General features: G+C 39.6%; 1 protein-coding gene across 5 annotated transcripts in view; it reads right to left on the reverse strand.

Annotated features, from left to right (window-relative positions):
- Positions 1-22,816, reverse strand: part of LOC119740834 (GRAM domain-containing protein 2B-like) — a 64,427-nt gene that overhangs the window by 17,679 nt on the left and 23,932 nt on the right. For 4 of the 5 annotated variants that reach the window (XM_038216282.1, XM_038216283.1, XM_038216281.1 and 1 more), the window contains 4 exons: positions 15,666-15,726; positions 9,566-9,644; positions 4,800-4,903; positions 3,886-3,981 (listed from right to left, as the gene is read on the reverse strand). In XM_038216282.1, coding sequence (XP_038072210.1) covers positions 3,886-3,981; positions 4,800-4,903; positions 9,566-9,644; positions 15,666-15,726 — 340 coding nt within the window. Of the gene's footprint in view, positions 1-3,885; positions 3,982-4,799; positions 4,904-9,565; positions 9,645-15,665; positions 15,727-19,959; positions 20,277-22,816 lie in introns of those variants that run through there. The other variant, XM_038216285.1, reaches the window with a different exon arrangement.

Genomic DNA, 22,816 nt, shown 5'->3' on the forward strand with positions numbered 1-22,816 from the left:
TTTGCATTTGCCCGACTAATTTGTGCATCTGATCACTCATTCATTTGTGTGTATTCAGAAAAACGCAGGCACTGTCGCGCGAAACTGTCGCGTATACTGTGTAAATTGGTCTTCAGACTAGAACTTAAGGCAGACATCACTCTTTTACAATGTTCTGAATGTCAATATTAGGTTTTTTTTCCAACCTTCACTCGGGAGCCAACACACTGAGCATGCAGTGTTTATATGTCGGTGAAGGGCAAAACCTTATTGATTTACATCACCCTGATGTAAATTCCATCTTATGAATAGTTCTGCATGTCACTCTGCAAAGTTTTCCTTCTTCCAAACTATTAGTTATCTCTGTAAGTGAAACGCCATCAAAATATATTACCCTTACGACATCCCCCCTATTCACCAAAAAAAACCCCCCAATAACAACATTGTTTACTGAATCCAATAATTTATGCAGGTTGCCAAGGAGACTTCAAGGCCAGAATTACTCTTTTAAAGTCACATGCCAAAAAAACGGCAGGGCTGGCTAAAATGATGCAAAAGCCCATAGTTGACATTTATTCATTAGTCTTGTTAGTGATACAAAACACATCAATGGCCAAGTTTTAATGGCCATTAGTTTTTGGAGTAATAACCAAATGGATATAATCCCTTTAAAAGGGTCTTCCTGGTAAACTGTCATTAGTGATACAAACCACGTTAATGAATTCACAGAGTCTTCCTGACATTTATGCATTAGTAATTCAAATTATAGCATCTTTTGAATAAATTATTTTCTGCAGCCACTACCGGTAGGTGTTGCTGTGATGCGTGTCTGGAAGGCTTATACAGCGCGTCCCAAAATACCCGCAACAATGTTTTATGAGGCTCTAGCGTCGCCATGGAAATGTGTACCACCATTACTTTCATATCATTTTAAAGCTTGGAATCTTAAATTTATTCCTGGTAAGTTTTTGTTTGATATTCAAAAGAGTTTTGACATTTTTCATGTTCAAATAAAGGCATGTCAAAAAAAACAAAAACCTCAACCGCTTTCAAGGAAAATCAATCATGCACATTTTTTCTAATGTGGAAATGCTTCATCATGTTCATCATGTGACAATCTTAGTGCCTTTTACTTTCTGTGTTTCCTTTTCCTTTTGATCCATGTAGACTACACCTCAAATAATTCACAATATTGTTCTTTGTTTCAAGTTCGATGTGTTTTATATAAATCAACTGTTTTTTTTTTGTCAATCAGCTTGTTGACTCAAGTTTGCATATGATGCACCGGTACCACATCATCGATTTTCCTTGAAATCGGTTGAGTTTATTTTCGACATGCCTTCATTTGAACAGGAATAATTTTAAAACTCTTTTAAACATCAAACCAATACTCGCCAGGGATGAAGTTAAGATTCCAAGCTTTAAAATAGTATAAACTAATGGCGGTACGTGTTTCCGCGTCAACGCTAGAGCCTCGCAAAAAAAATGTTGCGAGTATTTTGTTACGCCCTGTAGTCTTCACTTATCAGGCTCATGCTCACTGCAGTGCATCACTGAGTGTCACATATCGCGCTATGTAATTTAATTGCGATGCGGGTTCTGTTTCCCTGATTTCACGGTTCAGGCCATGAAGTTGTGCGTAACGATCAGGTGAGGGAGGTACATCTATCATGGGGGAACTTTCACAGCTTCGTAAACAGGCCAATTTCACGCCAGGAATGTGACTTCATACATTAAAAGAGAATTTAATGATGAGACAGACTTTAAGGTTGTTGTTGTCTCAAAACTTTGGTATGACAGTTATATTTCCATATTGTCTCCTTTGCATTGGCAGTGTTTAGTTGTACAGAAACCACAAGTACAAGCTTCAGCTTCTTGTTTCAAGTTTTGTTTAGTTTTTTTCCCCTTGTATTTTACTTGGCCGGTACCTCATAATAGTATGGAAATAAATCTGAAATGTAGGTTGGGGCACTGGTAGGAAAATATTCAATTGTTTCCAATTTATACTCAAACTAGAGAATGACAAAAAAGAGAATGACAATATTGTTGTCTGTGCACCAGTCTAAAAAATTAAAATTTTAATGTACCGGGTAATTTTCAAAGTCCTGCAAATATGGCAATTTATGTATAATATTTACGGAACATTTACTTCTCATATGACCAACATTTATTATTCTGGTTTGGCAAGTGACTCAATTAAATTACACATTGATTTTTTTAATGCATTTGGTTAATTTCACAGCTTAATTCACAGCACAGAGGGAGTTATTTGAGATTTTTGATGTCAAAAAAGGGAAATTTCAATTCTAACAGCTCACTGCGTGCAAGTCTACCATCTTGGAAAACATGACTCCGAAGACTATTTGCGTTTGCCAATCGTTGGCGGCACATGACGGTCAGTCCCACTTGCCTGAACATTGCCAACATTGGCAAACATTAGCATGGTTTGCATATGAGTGCTACGCACCCTTAGGCTTGGTATATATCAAGCATGATGCATATTGCATCAAAGGGATGTACATTTTTAACAATGGATTTGCCCTTCACAGACTGTCTCATTCAATTATTTGGTCAGGTGTATTTTAATATATGCTACTAGCATCAAGTACATGTTCTTCTGGCATCTCACAGACATTTTAGAGGCTACTGTGTAGATCTCAATGACAAATGTAAATTTACACACATCAATTGCTTACTCTAGATCATGACATAGCCCAGGTTGGACGAAGTCTTCATTGCATTACGACTAACGTCCAGGACGAGAATTCTCTACATAAGACCACCCAAAATTTGGACCAGATTTTTGTTACGTTTTACCTCGTTACAGAAGCTTATTTTACGCCTACATTTTCTATGTGTCCTTACTTATTGGGCTGCTGGGTTCAGGAATTCCATATGTGATGCTGACCGACATTAATCAGGAAAATAAACTCTAAAGCAGCATTAAACTTGTACGTGTTTGTAGTCTCTTTTCATCAGTTTATTCCCAGAGTCGTACATCATGTACAATGTACGTGCGTACGAAAGCGCGCACGCACGCTAGCGCCCTCGTTTGTTTAGTTTTGGTTGGAACCGTGACATCACTCCAGCCAACCGATGTCACGAAAACGCTCAACCAATGACCAAAGCCGAAACGTGTTTCTGGTAACTGGCGCGAAAACACGCTCGGTCATTGGATTGGCGACCGCGCCTTCAAGTAAGTGCGCGTGCGTATGAGGGTGGTTATTAATTAAGCAAATCGTGCGTGCGCACTGCATATTCATGCTGCATAGTCTGGCACCCGGACCAGACGTGATATGAGCGTTGAGAATAATTGACCGGTCTTGGGAACCAGACTACACGCTGCACAGACGTACAATCATGTACGACTAGAATAGACTCAGCGGTGAGAAACTGATGAAAAGAGTCTACAAACACATACAAGTTTAACGTTGCTTTCGAGTTTATTTTCCAGATTAAGGTCGGTCAGCATCGCATATGGAATTTCTAAACCCAGCGGCCCAATAGATAAGGACACATAGAATACTACGACGTAAAAATTGGCTTCTCCAACAAGGTAAAAATATTGAAAATATCGGTCATAAATTTTTTCGCCCGGTTTTGAGCACTTCATACCCTGGACTCCCTCCGTTACGTAGGGAGGAAAGGGAGTCCACCTGGGCTAGATCGTGCCAGAAAGATATGCTGAATGGGAATGTGAAACCGAATTTCAAATGAACAAGCAAGATCCACCAGTTGTGCTTTTCTTGAAGCGAACACAATCTGGGCAGAAATTCCCCCTGGAAACAGAATGTCATTTGCATTTCAACCAATTTACATGTAGTTATGCAGGATCCCCTAGGTATCTGTGCCATGAAAATGACAATGAGAGTCTGTATGAGCTAGCCTTTTCTAATTTACCTGTACCTTTTCATTCTCTGTCTGGATTCCAATTGCATTAGGAATCACAAAGGCCGTCCTCGCCTTGCTGATGCTAGTGATGGAGCTCATCTTTATGGTCACCTGCAGTGACAAGAGATCAACAGAAAACATTATCCATGTCAAATCTCCGGGGAAATCAAGAGTGTTTTGCTTATTATATTTCTCCATTATTGAAGTATCACTACAAACAGACAACTGTGTACTGAGTAAAGCCCCAGGGTTTGCAAGTCAATGTGCACTGTTGGCGAAAGTCTGCATACTGTGACTACTGTTCTATGTTATTAGACTCAACAAGCCTCAGAAACGATGTAAGAACCCAACTCAATGAAACTACAATGTGCAATACAGGTTAACTTGCATGTACATCAAATATATCTTCCAATGAAAATTATCGAAAATCATGATAAGTTATCTGCCACATTTCCATCTTGGGGACCATGAACAGACAGTACATTTAGTTTTGGTTGATTTCAATAATGGGTTGTGCCCTTCACAGACATACCGGTACATGTATTTTATTTAGAAAAAAAAACAAACAATTCTGTTGGCAAAGGGGAAAACAAAAAAAAGTAAAACCCAACATTCTACCTTACAATTCTGTTTGCAAATCAAATAGCAACAAAACTGGCTTCAGATTTTATAAATAACCACCGTTCTCAGCAAATCAAACACATTTTCCTCATACAGTAAATGTTTGTCTAAGTATGTCATGTGTACAATGTATGTTGGCAGAGTAAAAGCGAATGTCTATCACCAGCTATATGTAATTATACATTTATGAAAACTTCATGAAATTTTGGCAGTACATGTACATGTAAGCTTTTCCTTGCTGATCCTCAGTTGTCTGTAACACAATCCCCTGAGGAATTCACACGACACCTCGCATCTTAGACACTAACCTGAGTTTCATACGTGAAGATGTGTGAGTGGAAACAGATCCAGTTCTGAGAGATGAACATCCTCCCGTGGAACATGATCTCCTTAACCAAGGCACATGAATACGCTGGGAGGGGAAAGCACATGCGAAAATTGAGAATGAGCAGCCATGAATGTATGCAAGGAGTCAATATCATCAACTAGATATAGACCCAGAAATACAAGCCTGCCATCAACAGGGCCGACACTTGATATTTAAGCTTTTCTGATTTGAGTAAGCTTTATGCAATCTTGTGGGTACGAAAAAAAAAATGTTAAACTGAGCCATCAAAGGCAAGAAAGAATTGAGAAAGAAATACATGTTGTTTTGGAAACCAGTCAGCAAGACAACCAGCCAACAAGATACCCAGCTAGCCAGCCAGAAGCCAACCAGGCAACCTGCCAGCCAGCCAGCATGCCAGCCAGCCTACTAGCCCTCCAGCCAGCCAGCCACTCAACCACTGATCTCTATATAAAGACTGGATAGCTAATACAGAGCCGCACAATGTACGAATTTGACGCCATATTGGTGAGACCGGCTGGTGATCTACAAAGGACAAGTTGCCGTTTTTATAGACAGCATGATTTCTTTTGTAACGTCGCGGTTCACTTGACTTATATTTTGACCACCATCACTGATCAAGGTTAACTACAATTTTTCTAACGTCGTGGTTACTAAAATGCCGCAAATATAACTTTTTCGGCGTTTTGAAATAATAATCACTACGGAAATGTGTCCCTTTTAGAACATCATAATATGTGTACGTGACCAAAATGCGCGTCAACTGTTGATACAACGCGCGCGTATTTACGCGTAGAACGTTCGTGTTATACGCGGCCATCTTCGTGAGACCGGGGGCAAATTGGTCAATGTGCGAAGTCTACTGTGTGAATGTTGTATGCATATCCGCTATCCAGTCTTTATATAGAGATCAGTGCACTCAACCCACCAGCCAGTCTACATGTACCAGCCAGCCAGCAAGCATGCCTGTCGGCCAGCCAGCAAGGCAGCCTACTAGCTCTCCGGGGAGTCAGCCAGCCTACTACTAGCCCTCCCCCAGCTAGCCAGTCAACCCACCAGCCAGTCTATGTACATGGGGAGCCAGCCAGTCAGCCTGCCTGCCAGCCAGCCAGCCAGGCAGCCTACTAGCCCTCCAGCCAGCAAGCCAATCTTTTATCCAGCCAGTCAGTCTGCCATTAACCAATCATTTATCCAGCCAGCCAGTCAGCCATTAACCAATCAGTCGGGGAGCCAGCCAGTCAGCCATTAACCAATCATTTATCCAGCCAGCCAGTCAGCCATTAACCAATCATTTGGGGAGCCAGCCAGTCAGTCAGACATTAACCAATCAGTTATCCAGCCAGCCAGTCAGTTAGCCATTAATCAATCATTTATCCAGCCAGCCAGCCAGTCCGCCATTAACCAAACATTTGGGGCGCCAGCCAGTCAGTCAGCCTGGTAATTTGTAGTTAGCAAGTCATCTGCATACATGTATATTATAGCTAGTACTGGTCACTCATCGCAACACGAGATATTAAATAAGTACCATGGAGGTAATGGGGTACCTGGGGAGCTAGACAGCCAGCCATCCAGCCGACTAACATGACAGACCAGTCAACCAACAAACCAACCACAAAACAAGACTAGTCAGCTGACAAATCAACCTGAAATATTTTACTTGTAATTGTATGATGGTCAATTACCAAAAAGGCAATCAGCCAACCTCATAGCCGGAAACAAGATATCCACTTAGCTACCAGTAGAGGCTTAAGAAAAGCGTTCACGCAGAATGCATCCAATCAAGTAAAACGCGCAGATCCCAAATGTTTTCATGCCGGTACACGTATCGTACTACATGTATACCATGGTCAACTGCATGCACCTGGGTTTGATGATGCATAGCTTTTCATTAAACACAGACAACTGCCTTTTTCTGCAATGTGTCCTTGACAAAAGTACATGATGTATGATCTTCAGTGCATGACTAGTGCTTGCCGAAGGGCAAAACAGAATTAAAAAGTTACACGTACATCTCCCCGATGCAATTCCATCTTTATAAACAAATTCGATTGCAGTCCCCGCTGCTACTTGTACATGTATGTATCAGACTCGAAAAGGCCAGCTGACCCCGGCAAGCTTTGTGGTCTAGTGGTAAGACGTCTGCGCTAGTAAGCAGGAGGTCGTGGGTTCGAGTCCCACTTGAGTAATCTTGTGAATTTGTTCTGGTAAGCCCTCGGACAAAACTGAAAACACAGTGTTTATATAAACATATAAAATAAAACATAAAATAAAATGTACATCTTCCGACGCAAATTCCATATTAAAAACAAGAAGTAAATAATTTTTTTTTTTTTTTTAATGAGTGGGATAAATTTTCATTCTCCACAAGTTTTCTGCACAACTTACTAGTACATGTTCGAGATAACTGTCATTGTTTTAAACTGTTACTGCAAGGTGCATATCGCATACAGTGAACACGTATGTACATGTATCATGTAGTGATACTCATTTGTACAACGATATGTAGCATACATTGTACATGTTTGATCCTGCTGACTACTTGTACACGATGAACATGTACCGGTACATGTACACCTGTACAGGTAGCTGGCAACATGTAAATCTTGCATCAGTAGAACCAATCATCAATCAAGCAGTCTACTCAATTTGGTTTCAAGCCCCCTAGCTCAATGCTTGCTTGCTGGGGGGGGGGGGGGGGTGTTCCATGGGCCAAAAGGGAATGAACAAAATAATGCATCCACAAGTTCACCAGAATCCAGGTCAATACATACAATACGTACACGCATGTAATTGCAAAGCTGTAACTGTAACAAAAAGGCACTCATGCAGTGCTACCCTGTATACCGTGTCTGATATATACACAAGGTTGGACAGATCGACACAGATGTACATGTACAACATTTATGCACATGGCCAGGCAATTGCTCAATTGCTGTACTGCAAGTCAATTTCCATAATGCTGAAATCCGGAATTTTAATTCTCCTTGTTCTGCTATGGGCTCGAGTCCGTGTGCCAACAAGTGAGGGCGTTTTTTTTAAAACTACATTTGAGGGCTCCATGGACAAAACACACTACGTTCGTGCACAGATTCGCGTGTGTATGCGCGGAGTACGCACCACTAATTTCATTCTGAACGTGCACAAAGCCATAGCGTGTTCTTGTGAGCGTCAGGCGTTAATTGCACGAATCTCACGAACCCGTACACCTTTCTTCAGTAAAATAAACTGTTCAACTACATTACAACTGGATTTGTGAGCAACATTCGTGTACTTTTATGTACACAAATAACTGCTTGCAGACCTGCATGTCTTGCATGAATTACACATGTCCCAACCCTGGAGATATCTCAAGCCTACCCAACAACAAATCTCATAGAAATGGCCCCCACCAGCAATTTGCCAGAGAGCAGCAATATTCCCGTGGGGCTACAACCCACCCACACCTCACAAGTTTTGTGATTTGCCGTGTGCTTCACACCTCCTCCCGGAAATTCCCACATGACCGTGGAATATGTTGGTCTACCTTCAGGCGTGTCACAAATTCATAGGCAATTACATTTCTAAATCCAATCATGCAATTTGAATGTCCCCCTTCAAACGCACATGTGTGCCTTTTGGGGAGGTGGGAAGATGTCCGGTTTTTGCATTAATCAAGTTCTGCCACATCAAAATTACATGTAATGCACATAGTATGTGGAGTACAAGTTCCGGTACCGGTACGCACTTACCTGCATATCCGAGCTGGAGGCAATGTACACGTATATTATTTGTATGTACATGTACACCCTGGATAGAACCAACAGGACATGGATAAAATACCTTGGATATATGGGCATGCTCATTATCTTTTATAACTGAATTAAAAAAAAAAATAAATTAGGGGGGGGGTTGAGGGATTGGTCATGTTGAAGGTGGTGGAAGTGGTGGTGACGTTGATGGTGGTTCTTTGATTCGTTCAGTGATAATTGTGTTTAACTGTACTGCCCATTTCTTCTTCTTTTTTTTTTGGGGGGGGGGTGGTTCGATCTGTCTGCACCATATAATTTTATCACAAAACCCTTCCTACAAGACTTCAATCCCTTCTTGCTCATCCATCTTCAATCTGCCAGCAAAAACTGTGGCCCAGGCTACCACGATCTCACCAGCACGGTGGACAGACCTCGCCCTTTCACATTAACGGCCAGCAGCGGCAAATGTACATGTGTACCATGTACTCATTAACTTGTCACTCCTGCCTGCATTAGCACATTTTCAAATTCATCTTCTCACATTGTCTCAAAGAACATATTTAGTTGATGTAATAGGCCTACATACATGTATCTCTTTGGGCAATTAAAGTCCTATACTTTATTTTCTTTTTTTTTTGCAGACCTGCAGACATGCAATTAGGAAGTTACCCTATTTTTTGTTTTTAGGAAAGTCTTAGTTGAATGCTCACAACCTTCTACAGTGCTTTGCAATATGTTGGCGGCACACACGGAAAGTTGCACGTACGTGTAATAGTAAGGAAACTGGCAGATCTATAAAGGAAAAGTTACAAGTTTGTTGTTTTTTTCCCTTAGTTCTGTTTTCTCTGGGGAGGTGGTGGTGGTTGCACGTAAATCCTTTTCATCTTTCGTTTCAGAATCACAAGTGAGATAATCTACTTCAAGGTGAACGTATACAACTTTTTGTTTCTTATTAAAATAATTACCCAATATTATTTAGAGAATATTTCCTCGTACTTACAGACAATAACGGTTTCTTCTGTAGGGATGAAACTAAAGAGCTTGTGGAACTGTCTGTTACGACTTTCATTGCTCATTTCCTGCATAAAACAACAAGAAAAAAAAAAGAAGAGTTATGGGTTAAGCACATGTACATGTATCATCACACAACCTTGAAGAAAATTCAAATTATATTCAGGAACAGTACATACCGGTTCACTTTGAATTATTCAGGTAGTTCAGCAGGAAATGGCAGAGTAGCATGACCAAGGCAATGAAGATCAGATAATCAGCAGCACTTCGGATGCTTTAATGGGTATTTGATTTGCACTCGGTGATATGGGGTCTCAAACAGCATCGCTTTCAAACTGAAGCTGACGAAGTTAACTGAAGTAATGTGATCTCTCATTCCTTGGAAATTCATACAATTAAATCCTGGGGAAGATACCGTACATGTACCAGTATATCACATCAAATAATATGAATAAAGGAAATGTGGAGAGACAGAAAACATGATACACCTGCGTCTGATTACTGAATTGAACAAACAATTAAAAGAGACATTGTTGGTAATGAGCAAATAATGTACTTCTAAAAAACAATGGAAATGAAACTGAAACCAAAAAGCAAACAGAGCTACACAGTAATAGTATACCACAGACATGTATGCACAAGTACATGAACATGTACAAGTACATCAAATGATTGTGAAACTTTTCAATTTTCCAGTTGTAGTAACTGAACAGTTTTTGTTGAGTGTCTTGAAAGTCAATGTAAACTATACTTCATCCCCTTTTATTATGCTTTGACAGTTTTAGTGGGTAATATGCAGGTTATAAAAATAAATTAGAACATTAAACATTCATATCGGTACAATGTATGTCCTATTATTACACATGTGCACACCTCTTTTACATACATGTTTAAGAATGTTAAATGAAATTTCAAAATGGTACATGTACATACTGGTACAAGTACTCATTTCTAATGGGATATCGATCAACAAGATGTTATTACTCACTTAGATCCGTTGCACAATATCTGATAGATTTGAAATTTCACTACATAAAGTGCTACATGTATGCATTCTGCACCTTGAAACTGTGGATCTTCACCCAGACGTCATCAGACTGTCTTCAGTTAACCTAAACTAGGAGATGCAGTGCATAACTCGTCTGAACAATCCTCATCTGAACAATGGACCCCAATAACGAGTGCATTAATTCAAACGCTTTAATAATCTTGCCCTGAAATTATATAACCCCAGTTCTAGAAAAGGCTAGAAAAGGGAGTAGGGCAACATATGTGTGCTACATCAGGTACCGGTACCATCTGACCAAAAAGGCCAGTCAAATTTGATCAGAAATTTTGGTCTGCTGATATCATTTGGCAATTAACAAGTTCATATGCTAAGCAATTAATGTACTGCTTCATTTGGAAAAAAGTTAAAGAAAAGAAAAGCACACAATTTGTTGAGCTGATGACCATCTCGTTATAAGACATGCTTTGGTTCAATGGATGTTAATAGGGTCACTGTCATTCGCAAATTGAAGCATGTCAGCCAAAACGCACACATCAAAATCAAACCGGTTTTCTACGTTTGTGCTTTTTCAGTCCACTTTGTGTCTGCTGCCTGGTGATGAGGCCTACGCAAACCTAATACAAACATGTATGCAACAGACACAAAAAGCGTATGGTGTTCATGTACAATGTACATGTACATTAGTCCTGTTTGTTTACGGTTTTGACTGGAACCGAGTACCCTTTCCCGGTCAAGGTCGGGAACCCGGGTACCCGTAAAAGCCCTCCCCCCCCCAAAAAAAAACCCCTGGAAGTAAGTGTTTTCATTTATAACGCCAACCCGGAAGTAAGTGCTTTCGTTTCTAAACACCCCATTGTGTTCTATAATGCTTTCTGTGCAGGTATACCGATTTGCAAAAGGTCGATTTGTCAGTAAAAAATAGGAATTGCAAATTCAATGTCTATTATATACAGCACCTGAGTTTATGAAATAAAAGAAACGTAAGGTGATTAATAAAGAGTTTAAAGACATCGATGACAAAGTCGGCGAACTTCCAAGAGCTCCCCACTGTGTATTCTTAAGTGAGTCCATCCGGCCGTCACCTCAGCCCAGGTGGCCCACACTGACTGCAGCGCTGGTTGTAGCATGCATGCAGCGCGCGCAGCGTGGTCGGCTTACTCGGCTAGGCATGCGTACGCCGACCAGCATGGCAGTCAGTACACGGTAAGTTGAAAGCACGTGCACAAATGGTGTTGTGCTTTATACCCGGCGCATGCGTGCTGTACTACGCTAATCGCTAGTCAAGTTGCACTTCTTCTGTGCGTTGTGATTGGCCAGTTCCGCAGAAAATATTGGCGCGCGGTTATTTTTTTTATTATATCATTTGTTGTTAAAGGTATATTTTTTATCTACACTTTGTTCGATCAAAAGGAAATTACAAATGCCCTTAAAAGTTTCTCAGGCTTTGAGACATCGTACATCAGAAAAAATCGGGTTAAAGAAAAACAATTAATTAACAAACAGTTTTGACTTTTCTGTACAGTTTAAGTTTTATTAAAAGAAGATCATTTCCTGGCGGCCCGCTACGAGAAACTTATTAAAAACACATACAATGGGTCAACTTTCGTGCTTCTGGAGACGTATCAATTCAAACTTCAAATATAGTCAACAAAACTGAATACAAACTAAAAACCGCAAGATGGAGGTTTTTGAATAGTTGGTTATTCACTTTGAACTTTGTAAATCTTAGGTTATGGACTTGTTACGGGTACTACCCGCCATCTGCGGCGCATCAGAGAAGATGATTTCCTGGCTAGCGTCTACAAGAAACTTTATTACAAACACAAACAATGGGTTAATACTATCGTGTTTCGCCACTTTCGGGCTTCTGGAGACGCATCAAAGATAGTCTAAATAAAACTGAAAACAAAATATACACCGCAAAATGGAGTTTTGGAATCATCGGTAAACTCACTCTGAACATTGTAAATCTTCTGTTAGTGATATTTGAATGCATGAACTTGTGTATTTTTTTGTCTCGGACGTTGCGTCGAAATTTATAAATTCGGTTACGGGTACCCGACCCGATAAAATGAAACCGGTTCTTGGCCTCCGCGGGCGGGTACCCGGGTACCCGCAACAGGCTTAATGTATGTGCATATTTTAACACTTTATTCTATCTCATAGTCTAAAATTAGCTAACACTCTTTTTTTCCGCTCCTTCTCCAATAACAAATTATGGTTCAAACCCTCCCTTAGGGATCTCAGTGGGAGACTTCAAGCCTTTCATGTAACAACAAATGTACACTTGCGCTATGGGTGGCACTGCTGCAAAGAATTGGTTGATTCCGCTGAATGCTTGGCATCGTAATACCATCCCCGGGAAAAAAACCTCCATGCCCTTTGAATTCCTATCGGGTTGAATTTCATCTTGTTGATGCAGGGTTTAGAAAAAGTCTGCATAGTGTTACTTCAAGAAATAACCCGCATGCCCTCAGAATACTGTGAAGATCCAATGGTCGTATATCAGCGAGTGACAACTCAATAATGCTGGTACATTTTTAAAGTTTGCTCAATGGTACATTTACAAGTACAGAGACGCAGTGTATTTTAAAAGGTGAAACATAAATGTATGTATAGACGCTAATGGGGTACAATTGACTGCAAATTTGAAGAGGGGGACATTGGAGGGTACAGCAAAGCAAGATATTTTGTTCAGTTTTCCTGTGCATTCCTGAGGCTGTTATGATCATGTGTACAAAAATATAGAGGACTTTCCCTGAACCTTAGAAATGACAGGGGTCATCGTAAATAATAACATGTAGGTAAGTAACATGGACAGAATTTTGGTGATAACTTGACAGGACACTAATCATGTGCATGAATTTACCCAGATATCATCTCATTTAATATTGTTAATTCAGCCAAAACAAACACAATTTTCTTGGTCTAATGAGACACTTGAATATGTAACATTCGTAACTTGGACAGAAATTTTGAAACAAATTTTGTGTCGATGTACGGCATGTACATAATATTCTGAATATCATTCCCTGTGACGCCTTAAATACAAAGTAGATTTTCTCCGTTTTGGTACATTGTACATTGTACATGTAACAAAGCTATAAGGGTAAGAATGAAAAGGCACAAAACATGTCATTTTAACTTTCTATCAATACTAACAAACTTTCTGCCATGTACACATACACATTTTTGCCTGGAAAGTTGTATATTCTTGTTGAGCACAATCCTCAACAATGGGGTGGGAATGTACACAGGGAATAGAGGACAAACAACTTGATGTTATTATCCTGCTTCATTTCCCAATCCCAATGCACATTTTTGTACCTTGAGTGTAGAAAGACCCAAAAGTGTATAAGCATGTACAGTGAAGTGGGCAAACATACATAATATACACACTGTGATTGAACAAAGAAACTTCTGTTGAAATCTCTCTCATATTTTACAACATTTTGGAAGCATTCAACAACAATAGACTCATTTTTCCTTTTTTAAGCAGTGTATTGTGTTTTGTGGAATTGATGTTTAGAATTTAGCCATTAACTTTGGCTGAGTGGTTTTACCACAATTGCTTATTAGCTGGCATGACGTTTCAGTCTTAATAACGAGACCTGTTTCAGCGGCAAAATATTTCAGTCTTAATAACAAGACCTGTTTCAGCAGCAAAATACCAGAGACAAATCCATTTGCCTTTGAAGCAGGCCTCATAAAGACCAAAATGTCAAGCCAGCTAATTTTGATTTCAAGTCAATCCAGTCAGTAGGCAGTTTGCAGCAGTTTAATTCCTTTTCACAATTGTTTATTGTGACAGCTACAAGACTTCCAGCCAGTGTTAGTCAGCGTTGATGAATGCAGGTAAAATCAAACGGCAGAGGAACTGTAGTATCAGTTGTAAAATGTAAAACCACACCTTTTTAAATTTTTAAATGTTATTGGAATTGCAAATTTCCCTCATGTAATTTAAACCGTACATCTAATAATAAACAAGTACCAAGTGGTACAACCCACAGCGGTTCCACGAACAGAACAACCATAAATTTTGCAATGCAATGGGGCGTAGTCTAATATGCAAATTAGACGCATGCGCATCAGTGTCACAAAGCTGTAGGTATTCCATAGAAACTCACTGGCAAAGCTGGGATACACGTGTGGCATGGAACAGTATAATACACCCCGAGTAAAGTGTCCACCAATCAACCAACCAACAAATCATCTCACCAACCGACCAACATAAGCAGCTCAAGCCCACGGCGTGTTTCACACCGCTGTGGGAAAAATGGTGGTCAGCGATTGATGAAAATAACATCTCTGGATATTGTACCAGCACTCTTTAAAAACCAGACGCCTGCAGAAATGCCGAGTGACAGGCCTAAACCGATTAATCAACCTGGAAACATTACAAAGCACCATGGAGACCACTTTGGAGAATACGTGTGTACACATACCTGTACGCACACATGTACGTGTATATGTAGGTTTCTCATATGTACGTATAATTATGACAAAATTCATTTTTTCCCCTTTTTTTTGGGGGGGGAGGCCTTGCACTTTGATCTTTCTATGTGGGGAGAAAAAGGACAAAAAAGAACCTAATGTACAGAACTAGTGAATCTACCAAAACATCATTTGCTATTCATGTTAAAGGAGAAGCATCATAAAATTTGGGGGGGGGGGGTTTATGAGGGAGAAATTAATTTTTGAGTTTGTGATGCATTGAAACTCAAAAAATAAAATAAAATAATGCCTTTTTCTTAACAGTTAGGATCCAAAAATTTGGGTTTTTTTTTTATGAGGGCGAAATTAATTTTTGAGTTTGTGATGCATTGAACCTCAAAAAATAAAATAAAATAATGCCTTTTTCTTAACAGTTAGCATGGTTAGGATCCAAAAAGAAAAACACTGTTGAAATAATAAAATATACTGTTCAGTCTCTCGATGAATCACTGCTCCTGATTTTAAAAACTAAAATCCAGGTAACTTTCAAGGGAATTTCTGTGGCTTATGTCCCCTTATAGCTCCCAAATCCCAACCAAATCCCTATTAAGCATCTCCTATTATCTGACAGGAATATTAAACTCACCTCGAGTTTGGCTAAGGCGTCAGTGAAGGCCTTTGAAACGGAGATGCCAAACGTCCTGGACCTGTACATACAGAGTAGCGCAGGAAATATAGGGAGAAAAAGGACAGGAAAGAAAATCGACAAGGAAAGACGATGAGAAAAAAAGAGAGGGAACAGTTAAAAACAACTTGTTATTCCCTCTTCAATTTGAAAAATATTATATAAGAAAAAAAACAAAGCCGATTTCATTTAACTCACCGGTCACCGGATAGGATAGTGAACAGTTTCAAAGCATGTAAGAATGTCAAAATTGTACAAACAAGTACCAGTGTACATAAATGTAGTCACAGTTGAAAACATTTACCTGATAAAATTCCAACATCTTTGTTTCATCTTTTTCCGCATCATATCTTTCACATTCTTACGGGATCAGTAAACCGGTGGAGGAAAACGAACATATGTTTGCATTCCAAGATAATATCAAATATCATGTGACAACCGCCACGGACTAATGAAGCTGAACAAGACTCGGTAATTACAACCATATTTTAGATTTCATTTTAATTTTAAGCCCTCTCATGTTTGCAACACTTGCACTAAAGTCCAGTTCAATGAAAACACTGAATACCCTGTAGATTGCAATTATTGGCAAGCAGCCATCTGGGCCCATCTGGGCACACGATGTTCTGCTAACTTTTGTTCACCCTGGCCGGTTTGGAATGTTTTATTGTCCTTGTTTTCTGTCCCTCTATCTCCTCTCCCCTGTCAAACTGTCCACCCTCCCTTCCCTCCCCCGACCCATTCCTTCTCGCATCCTTCAGTCCCATCAGTCTTGTCTGGACATACTTTTTCAATTTCCAGTTTTTGTTTACTTTATGATATATACATTTGCTTTGTCATTGTACTTTTGTTCATTTGTTGGCCGAATAAATAATAAATAATAGAAATAAATAACAGAGCCTATGTCTATGTACATGTACAGGTATACATGTACATATGTATTAGATCGTAAGCAGTAAGTACAGCAAAACTGCAAAAGACACGCTTTATTAATACCTCAGAGGGAAAAAAGTTGCTTAAATTAGCAACGTAAATACAGGTACATGTATGAGAATGAATTTCAATGAGAAAAAACAGTAAACTTGTGCAAGAACAGGGGAAAAAGATGTGAAATTAGCCCCCAAAAAGCCCCAAAACAGGCTCAAAACAAATACAAACGTGGAAATTTGGGCAACAAAAAAACGGGAATTCCTGTTTAAACAAGATTCTCATGCCTGTAAATTAGAGAAAACTCCATGCGCAGAACCATTAGAACATCAATGCTATGATACATTGTATAGTGCTTAAGTTTTTTTGCACAACTTTCTGCTATAGTAAGCACAACGTTTCTGCTAACTGTTGAGCAGCACTTGGGCCCTGGCCTGTCTTATATGTACACATGTTTTTACTGTACATTATTTCCTTCCGCTATTGCGGAAATAATGCTTCAGTGTGATGACAAAGTCAGCTGATTCCCCGGGATGATTTACTTAAAAGTCAACGAGTCTAAGTAGGGATAATCTCCATTACAGAAATTGATCCTTATCATTAAGACCTCTAATTAGCAATGGCCTTGCATTTCAAGAAAACTTAAGCAAGAAAATGTGCAATGTATACAGGTACGTACCGTACCAGTACAAACAGGTTGTATACCTGATACACCCTGTACGTAATTTTAGCAGCTATCCTGTTATATTGTTTTTTTGTTTATTGGGGGATTTTTTTTAATGCAGTAATACTGTTACATGTACCGGACTATCAGACGTTCATAGACAGAGCCACATATCGGTACTACATGTATCAGTGCATGTCATTTTAATGCATGTAATTTTTAATTGTAAGCCGCTTTTAGAAACTGTGACGTCATTTAGAACAGAACTTCAGCCAAAGTTTTCAATTGGTCAATAGCTACCATGTTTTTTGTCATACAACATTACGTTACCGAAGACACAATGGAAGGCACCCGCTGATTGGTCAGAATCTGGAGGTCAAGACGCAGTGTTGTTTTGAATAATCTACACGCATTTCACTGAAAGTGTTCATTTCATCGACTAATCTACTCACGCATATATCCCAGAGGAACAAAACAGCGCACCTCAAATATGGCTGCAGTGCAATGGATCTATGCAAAGCACTATTAAACACCAACAATGGAGAGATCATCACAGATCCCACAATAAAACAACCCGGATTTGACCTCCATCGCAAGCAATGGGTAACCCTGAACAGAATCTGCACCCTCCATGTTAGAATAGCCCATCATCTGAATAGGTGGGGGATGACAGAGATCCCTGCTTGTGACTGTGGACATCCAGACCAGACCATCCAGCACATCGTGAATGACTGCCCACTCAGGCTTTTCCCCGGTGGCATTGAAGCCATCCGGTGGCATCAAAGCCATCTGCAACACAACCAATGATGCCCTGGCCTGGATGTCTACCCTTGACCTACAACTGTAGGCTGTGCGTGCCATACGAAAGAAGAAGACTATAGGGCTCGTTCAGTGACGGCCATTTCTGTAGGAGAACTGCAACTGCGTATTTTACGCAATCAAACACGCATTGCACAGAGTTGAAAATGTTCCAAACACGTGCGCTGGTTGCTCGAAATGTGTTCCACATACGACACAGCTGATGCACGTTATGAAGTTTACGCTCAAAATGCCGATGTACGTGGATGGTCTGTAGGAAATAACGTCATTTGAACGAGACCTATCAAACTTTGCAAATACATGTAACCACTGAAACCAAGGGCCACACTGTTACCCTTTGTCATTGCGATAGGAATTACACAAGAAAAGGTCCCAAATGTCATCCATGGTTTGCACCGAGTGCTTCGGGTTTGTCTCCCAATAGGAGAAAGACTGGGGAAAAATGAAACATCTGCCAAATAATCAGCAGGGTCGCTGAAGGCCCACAAGGTATAGGGTTCATCTTTTCATGCTTGTGCCTTAAGACGCTCTAGTCTAAGCACATCAGCTGGGTATCAGTCAAATGCCATCCAATGCAATTTTGGCTGGTAACTGCTTTTTGCTGAGCAAATAATGTGATCATTCTACGTTTTTTTTTTTTTAACACTGTATACTCAGTGTGTTACCTCCCGAGTGAAAGTTGGAAAAAATCACTCGGGTGGGACTCGAACCCACGACCTCCTGCTTTCTAGTGCAGATGTCTTACCACTCGACCACCGAGCTAACGGGATCGGTTGGCCGGTTCGAATCTGATGTACATAGCAGCGGGTACCGCATAAACTATTATAAACTATTAAAAATTCCATTTTATAATAGTGATCGTTCTAGCAAAATGAGGCAGAACTGGGCAAAATGAGAATGAGAGAGAATTGAGGTTGAAATGAGGGTTTGGGGGTATTTGGAATAAGAATGAAATTCTCCCTACAATGGGCTCCATGCGCCAACAAAAGACGGCGCGTTTTTATCTCTTTTGAGAGCTCCGTGGACGGGACACACAGCGTGCGGGTACTGTACTGTACCGGTTCGTGCGTGAAGTACAAACGACTTCCTAAATTTGCAAAAGCTATAGCCATCGCGTATTCGCCTGAACGTCAGGCGTCGTTAGCGCGCGAATATGTTGGATACATTCGAAATACGCAGTGGATAGATGAATTGGGAACAAGTCAAGGTCACCCCCAACTCTCCTTTTCTGGCCGTTGATGAGGTACTTATGCACGGAGCCATACTGTTGCACTTCAGTCGGACACTTCGTTTTCAAGTTACAGCCGTTTAAAATTCCCATTTATCAAAAATGTTAAAAACAAAACCAGTAAAATACTGAGAAAAAAAAAACCTTTACAGTTTTGTTGTCGTGGTTGTTGTGAAGATGAAAAATGCTGATTGTTTTCCTTAAAAACACTTTGATTCAAGGAATTTTATACTATTTCTTTAAAAAAAAATTAGAGTAGGCATATATCAAAGATTACAAATTTCAATAAATGTGAAAATTAATATCTGAAAATCGAAAAAAGTCTCACCAATTCGGTTATTTGCATTTTTCTCCACTACATTTACTGCCTGTGCCCAGTTTTGTGTCATTTTGCCCAAAAGCCTCACATATTGCCTACATTGCTTGGCAATTTTATGTGCATACCGGTAGCTAAGCTCAATGAAAGTGGTCCCCAGCAGGCCAATCATTGCACACGATCTAATGGCGAGTACAGCTGAAAATTAGCATTAATGACATCCTGAGCTTCCAACGCTGAAAACAAATTCTTTTTTTTTTTTATCAAATAACTGAAACTACTAGATCAAATCATTTCTCACCTGCCCGTCATGCCTAATTGACGTCTGCTATCTCCCAATGAATGATTTTTGTCCACCGGCATTTAGTAATACATGTAGTTTGTCTACTCTTTGCTTAAGCACAGAGTCTGATGTGTGCGTTCACACCGAAAGCGTGCATTGGAGTGAAATGTCTCCAACAAGTGCTACTGCACACTACCCCTATCTTTCCATACCATTTACTGGTACGAAAAGCCAATGGAATTAGACTAACGCATGGCTGAACTCATAAAATGAAACAGGGCGAACAAAAAAAACCGGCGTTTCATATACTGCAATTTCACTTCCATTTTAAAAATATTTTTCCATGGCCACTTCCTCCTCCCATAAAAAATTATTACGTGTAACATCGTGACCGATGTACGTGTAACTCTAGAACAACTATAAAAATGTGTATCATAACAGGATGTGCGTTTATAACTTTCTTTTTTAAATGCTTTGTATGCTGGTATACAAATCACACAGCTTTAAGCAAATCGAGTTCACAGAAAAAGTCTACATTCAGTGATAAATTAAAAATACCTTTAGAGTTTCAAATTTGTCACTTTAATTACTTGTTCTTTGTCACTTCAAATCACACATAAACATGTAGATTACAATGTAACTACATGTGCAGTTCACTTTTTATTGTCTAGCACATTAAAGTGACACTCTTTTTCAGCCCCTCCCCCTACCCATTAAAGGTACATGTAACATTCATCTGGAGATCGCTAAAATTGAGTGCTTTCGTCATACTAACCCGTTATTCCAAAGGTACGGGTCACAGAAAATCCGCAAGTGTTTTACTTTCATTTAAAATTGTACACGTACCGGTACAGGATTAAGCCTATTAGGCCACAAAAAAAAAATATTCGGTCTCTGGTCAGACCAAAGTTCTGGAATTGACGCGGCCACGTGGCTTTTTTTTTTTTTTTTTCCTTTTTTTTTTTTTTTCTTCAGCTTGGATTGTACAGACAAGGTGGGTACTATTTTGCTTTTTTGGTGTTCTCATGTACATTGGTGGCCTCCATAATTTGCCTTGGTGCTTTCGATCATTTGCCTTGGTGTAATTTCCCATTCCTTGGTGCTCTTTGGTAAAAAAAATTGAGGTGCGGAAATAGAGGGCGCTGTTGGAGCTACCGCGGAACATTTTGGAAAAAAAAAGATCGACGCGCATGCTTAAAATCGACGCGCGCGCTGACCAGAGACCGACTTATTTTTTTGGGGGGCCTTACTATTAGTTTTCTTATTCAATAGCTGGGTGCAGACATCTACCGGTAGCTCCCAGACCAACATATGTTCTTGGAACTCGATGGTTCTTGAGTCAGTGCTGAATGGTAGCACACAGCAACCAATGAAAACTGCTGGAGTGCTGGATGGTATTAGAGCAACTGATGAAAACTGACATCACTCCGCCCCGATCTATAAACCCCGTTTTCATTTTATTTTGCCTGCTCTGCCAATGAAGTATTATTGATTTATGTGCATGTGGTTGCCAAATCTGAGAAATAAGTGAGTTCCTGTACATGTACCCGGTATATCATGGCAATACAATCCATTCAGTGACCCGAAAATATGGCCAGCCATCAACTACAAGCTAGGTGTGAAAAAGGTGGCAATCTTTTCTGCACCACATTGGTGCCCAAATTCTGTACACAAACTTCATTGGTGAAAATGTGGTAAAAACTAACAGATCCTTAAAGGGAAAATACAACATTTGCAAACATCAAAAAACAAAATGATCAAATTACCACAAAATACATGTACCTTACTGAATTGTTAGGGACTGACAGTCTAACATGTCTAAAACATCCTTTAAAATCGTGGCTCCTGGTGGGCTGACATTTTCAAGAAAAACTGTATTTTTCAACGCTGGTCGGCCGACCAGCGTTGGAGAAAACTGGCTTTTTTTCAAAAACTGTTCTTAATTTTTCATATTTAGTTATTCTGACTTTTCTTTGCAATTGATCACACACCTGTGAAGGGGTACAACTACAAGCCTGCTAGACTGATTCTCTGACCTTACAGTTACAATTCCCCAAAGTGTATTTAAAAATTGCTTTGTTTCATCTTAAGTGGGGTCAGGGAATCAGACTACAAGAACATGATAGGTTTGCTTGGTTTTTCCAGCATCTACAATACAAGCCCAAAACATGAAACAAGTCAGTTCAACAATATTTTATAACATACTAATCCTCCAAATCCATTTATTTCTGAAAATTGCAGCAAAAGCAAATGTTGTATATTCCCTTTAATGAACCGATTGATGTCTATGTAATTAACATTTTCAACTGGATCCTTGGTTTTGTTGTACCAGTGCAGACAATGGCAGAGGGTGAATTATAGTCAGACATCTGGCTTTTTTCTCCTGACCACTTACCATATTGTCAGGCGTTCTGACAAAATGAGACATTATTTTGGGCAGAGGTTGAAATGAGGCTTTGTAGGTATTAGGAAAGACAATAAAATTCTCCTTACAATATTGTCTGTTGCACTTCATGCCGTTGACAAATTAGCTGTTTGCAAGTTTGCATTGTTTGTTTTACATGTCAAAACAGTAAAACACTGAGAAAAAGGCCTTTAAAGCTACAAATTGTGGGCGTCAAAATGAAAGACGCCATTTTTAAAAAAAAAATTTTTTAACTCAAAAACACTTTTATTCCACGATTTTCATACTACCAGTACTTCTTTAAAAATATGTGTAGTAGACTTACATGTATCAAACATTACAAATATCAATAAATCTGAAAAACAAAAAGAAAATCACCCCATTCCTTGTTTTTTCTTCTTCAATTTTATTCCACTATGGCGTGTGCCCAGTTCCGTCTCATTTTGCCAGAATGACTCACGTTTGTCCAAA

The sequence above is a fragment of the Patiria miniata genome, unplaced genomic scaffold, assembly GCF_015706575.1.
Source record: "Patiria miniata isolate m_02_andy unplaced genomic scaffold, ASM1570657v1 HiC_scaffold_5, whole genome shotgun sequence".
Lineage (NCBI taxonomy): Eukaryota > Metazoa > Echinodermata > Asteroidea > Valvatida > Asterinidae > Patiria > Patiria miniata.